The sequence below is a fragment of the Caloenas nicobarica genome, chromosome 21 (genome assembly GCF_036013445.1).
Source record: "Caloenas nicobarica isolate bCalNic1 chromosome 21, bCalNic1.hap1, whole genome shotgun sequence".
In the NCBI taxonomy this organism is placed as follows: Eukaryota; Metazoa; Chordata; class Aves; order Columbiformes; family Columbidae; genus Caloenas; species Caloenas nicobarica.
In genome coordinates this window covers 3898307-3902999 of record NC_088265.1, presented here as the reverse complement: position 1 = coordinate 3902999, position 4693 = coordinate 3898307, and the positions used below count along the sequence as shown (strand labels likewise).

Here is a 4693-nt window from a genome sequence, read left to right as displayed (position 1 = left end):
CTAGACACAGGCAAAGTCTCGTTCTTAGTGAATGGAAAAGCAGTTTCGTTTGTGGCAGTCGGAAATTAGACCGTAACTGGAGCTGAAATTCGGCTGACGTCTCCCTGCAGCTCTTCTCCAGAAGCAGGTGTCTCAGCACACCGAATCTACCCTCAAATAGCATTTCTTTACAGGAGCTGAAATGGTACTTCCCCCTCCCTACATTTCAGGCTCAAATTGGCGGCCCCGTCTGGAAATCCTCCAGCCAGAATAAGACTAAGGGACACCAAAAAGACAGTAACAACATAGAGACTTCCGAGTCGTTTTCTCTCTTTCTTCTTACCCTGATTTTGGTGCAAAAGTTATTGCTCATGTGACCCCCCCATAAAATCATAAATAAAGTGGATTAGGAGATTACACCATCACGGAGAAAATTCCACCCTCATAATCTCCTGCTGGGCCTGTAATCTGCAAGACTTTCCCATTTTACCTCCTTTCTATTTTAACCCTGAAGTCTTAATACCTGGCGGGAGCCAGTCATCCCCCTGAGCCTCATTGGCCGCGGGGGGATTTGCTGGGTACTTAAATGTCACTCTCCTGTCCAAAGAGGGTTTTGTGCTTTTGAATTTTCCTGGGAAGAGGTGCCTTTTGCATCCATCGCCACCAACACCCAATCGGGACAACCCCCACACAGGGCAGTTTGTTTTTTATTTTTCCTGCAGCGCTGGGGACGTTGGGACTTTAAAGGCAAGAAGCGGAATTTCAAAGCAAGCCCTCGAATTTCAGAAAACACCCATTTTCGGCCGCAAAGCGACCAGGACTTTGCTGTGGAGATGGGGAACATGGACGGGAAAACCGTGGAGGAGCTGAGCACCACCGAGTGCCACCAGTGGTATAAGAAGTTCATGACGGAGTGTCCTTCTGGCCAGCTCACCCTGTACGAGTTCAAACAGTTTTTTGGCTTGAAGAACCTGAGTCCGTCAGCGAACAAATACGTTGAGCAAATGTTTGAGACGTTTGACTTTAACAAGGTAAATATTGTCCTTCCCACTCAGCCTGGGCAGGGATGGGCTGTGCTTTGCTCCCATGGTGTGTGGTGTATTTGGGTGTACGCAAAATAGATGCGGGTCCAAGTATGCGCGTGGTCTGATGCTCTGTGGCCTTGTAAATTGTAAAATCAGTTGTGTAAGGCAAAAAAAAAGTCAAGTAGAACTCCTCACCTGCTGCCCGTTCTGTGAGAAAATAGACTTTTTCCAGAAGTGATATTTCCCTTTTGATTTTAAATTATTAAAATAGTGGGGGGTTTCCTGCTAGTCTGTGACCTCTTTAAAATGAAATGCCCTTTAATCCTGAAATATCAAGCGTTGTGACAGTAAGGAACAAGCCAGCGGTGTGAGAACAAGTGCTGCATTCATGCAGAAACAGCGAGTTCCCGAGCCACGCAGCGTGGCATGAGCTGTGCTTTACAGAACGGAGTGGGTTTGCTTTTCCATTGTTTTAAATTATAAATGGATTACAGTTTCATTGATTTTATTACATGTATGATAAGGAGCTCGGGCCTTTTGTTCCCCGGGGAGAAGCTTTGCACCGCGGGCTGTCGCTGTGCTGGACTTGGGAATGGTTTGAAATTGCGCCTCATGTGAGATGAAGAATGTATTTTATGGCAAACTGAAAGGCTTAGTGGGCTTAATCCCACTGAAAAGAATACAATTCAGGTCCTAAATCCTTTAGGTGTTCTGTTTGTGCCTTTACCTTGCTCACTGCCCCGGGTTTGAATGCACGCCTGAAAAGGGAATTGCTGTGCAGGAAATCCTGCTGGGAATGGGGCTCAGTTGCTATTTATACCTAATCTGGCTCTTGCAGCGGTGGGATAAAGCAGATGATCTCTTCTTGAACCGGCCCCGTGCACGGTGGCTTTGTTCATTGACAAACCCCTGGCTTATTCCCTCCCAAAGACTGTCCGTGGTTTATAGTATGTACCATTCTCCCTTTGACGTGCTTCGCATCTCAATGGTATGTGCCATTGAAAAGCTCCGTGTCGGGCACCACGCATTTTAGCAAGTTTCCTAGAAGCCGTGAACGTCCCGGGGCAGTGTCGGGAAGGTGGGGGCACTGGAGCTCAGCCCAGCACAGCTTTGCATTTGCACCACGGCCCTGGAGAAGCCTCTGCGGCTGGACGGCTCTAACGCTGCGGAGGGAGCCGGGCAAACACCCAGGAGGGAAGCCAGAGATAAAACTGTTTGTGCTTTTGATGTGGCCAAACACGAAGCAGACACACAAATGGCACAGGGGCAGAGCAGCGCCTTCCCCTCCCGAGATGCCAGCAACGTGCTGGGTAATTCCTGAGCTCGGTCCTCTCCTGGAGAGCTGCAGGCGAGAGCCCCTTGCAGCAGAAAAGAGCTGTAGGTGCGTGCAGGCAGGATAACGTTCGATAATCCTTCAGGGCTCAACCGCATAAGCCTGCTCCTCTTTGACCTCTGAATTACCGCTGCTTTGCCTAAAGACATTCCTTTAGCACAGGCTAACTTTTGAGTCTTCGTTAGTCCCCAAGCCAGGCACAGACACTGAGTTTACGTGCTTTTAGTCTCACTTGGCTTCTAACCTTCTGCTTTTAGGACGGCTACATAGATTTTATGGAGTATGTGGCAGCTCTGAGCCTGGTCCTGAAAGGGAAGGTGGATCAGAAGCTGCGATGGTATTTCAAGCTCTACGATGTGGACGGGAACGGCTGCATTGACCGGGGAGAACTGCTGAACATCATCAAAGTGAGTGGGCTCCGCTTTTCCTGCTTGTGTCACAGGTGATGGTTATTAAATACAGGCAGACACAAAGGCTGTAACAGGAAAATTCCCACCCAAGAGACAACTCCCTGGCAAACCAGCAGGCACCGGCCAAACTGGTTCTGTGTCCTCTGCCCGTCCTCCCACCGGGCTGGACCTGTCTGACCCCCGACACGCTGCAACCCCTCGTCTCCTCATCGCCGGTTGTTTAACCACGGCCGCTGAAACCCGGGCTGAGATAAGCACTTGAATTTAATCTAAGGATTTCAGAGGTGAAGGGCTCCTGGCTTATCCCAGCATGCCCACTTAATCTTTTAATGCATTGATTGCCTTTTTAAGTGATTTTAATCTCCGGGACTTTTATTCCTTTCAGAACTGCCTGCAAAAAAGTTTGGCCTGCCGTGTCTGGTCACTGAGCCGCTGGTACTGATGGTTACACAAATATGTATAACGCTCAGTAATTGTCCTTCTTTCTCTCCAGGCTATTCGAGCTATCAACCGGTGCAACGAAACGATGACGGCTGAGGAATTCACAAACATGGTGTTTGACAAAATTGATATAAATGGAGATGGTAAGGAGCTTTCTTATGCAATGCCAAATACGGCTCCCACTTCCCCTTTACCTGCGATTCCAGATGTTGGATGTCCCAAAACACCAGGACACGGGGGAGCTGGCAGAGCAGCTCTCTGTGAAGGTTTCGCTCCCTGTCCCCTCCATGGGCTGCAGCTGGGGACACTGGGGATCTGCACAGGGTTTCGCTGTGATGGGGTTTGGGGCGTACGATACACAGACTCGGGCCCTCGGGAAGGGCTGGTACCCACAGCTCCCAGGGGGCTGCTCCGAGGATGCTGCGGAGGGAGGAGAAAGGCTGCAGGACCTAACCGATCTTTTCTGAACGCGCTCTCGCAGGCGAGCTCTCCCTGGAAGAGTTCATGGAGGGCGTACAAAAGGATGAAGTGCTGCTCGATATCCTCACCCGCAGCCTGGACCTGACACACATCGTCCAGCTGATCCAGAACGACGGGAAGAACCCGCACGAGCCGGAGCAGGAAGCGGAGGCTGCCGAGTAGGCTCCGGGGAGATTTTCCCTTCATCTCTACTTTTTCCCCCCTCGCATTTCTAAAACAAATCGGGTTGTGGTTGTGGGAGCTGGTGAGCTGTCCCAGCGCCAGTGTGACAAGCGATAGACTATCCCACTAGCGCAGGGACCAGGATCCGCTCCGAAAGCATCGCTGCCAGGGCAGAGGGTTCGGGGCAGCCCGGGGCTCACCGGGCTCTGCCTGGCACAACCGCACCGGCCAGCAAACAGAAAAGAGGGGGAGCTGCCCCCCTGGAAGCCGCAGCCACCCCGGGACTGGCCACGGGGCCCTTCGCTGCACGGGGGCTTTGGAATCTGCCCTCCCCAGGAAGGGGGAGCAGCACGGGGCGATGCAGGGAGATAACACACCAAGAAAAGCCTCAAAATTCCTCCCCCCCAGGCTGTGGCCAACACCAGCGTCTGCAGCCTCCGCAGGGGACAAACCCCGGGGCTGCTGGCGCTTGGCCCCAGTGGTGATGGGGGCTCCCCAAAGGACACAGGTACAAAACCTAGAAAACAGACACGAACCTTCTCTTGCCATACATGTTTCCAGAGCACACAATCAGCAGTTTTGGTCATTCATTCATTCATTGGTTCTTATTCAGTTAGCAATCCTTAGTGATAACGTAAGACAAAACCACCTCTGAGCTAGAAAAAGGGGAGCGGTGGATGCAGTGGCTTTTCTTTGTTTAAAAGCTTTAAAAACATAGAAAGGTGCCTTTATTAACAACTATCTGAACTTTAAGGGCATGTTTCTCCTTGAAATATCTGGAAGAGCTGCAATGTCAGCCTGAGAGGGAAAGGTTTTGCATGTTTATAGGAATATTCCTGCACGTCATATCACCTATGCAACAA

The 4693-nt window shown here is 50.9% G+C and overlaps 1 protein-coding gene across 1 annotated transcript; it reads left to right on the top strand.

Annotated features, from left to right (window-relative positions):
* Positions 1–812: 812 nt before the first annotated feature.
* On the top strand, positions 813–3830 carry GUCA1A (guanylate cyclase activator 1A). Its single transcript, XM_065649662.1, has 4 exons — positions 813–1010; positions 2595–2744; positions 3241–3331; positions 3670–3830. The coding sequence occupies exons 1-4, from the start codon at positions 813–815 to the stop codon at positions 3828–3830; spliced, it is 600 nt and encodes a 199-aa protein (XP_065505734.1).
* Positions 3831–4693: the final 863 nt, after the last annotated feature.

Coding starts and splice junctions, on each gene's coding strand:
- GUCA1A (XM_065649662.1), top strand. CDS start 813: ATGGGGAACATGGACGGGAAAACCGTGGAGGAGCTGAGCACCACCGAG. Junction 1,011..2,594: donor AGACGTTTGACTTTAACAAG/GTAAATATTGTC, acceptor TTCTGCTTTTAG/GACGGCTACATAGATTTTAT. Junction 2,745..3,240: donor AACTGCTGAACATCATCAAA/GTGAGTGGGCTC, acceptor CTTTCTCTCCAG/GCTATTCGAGCTATCAACCG.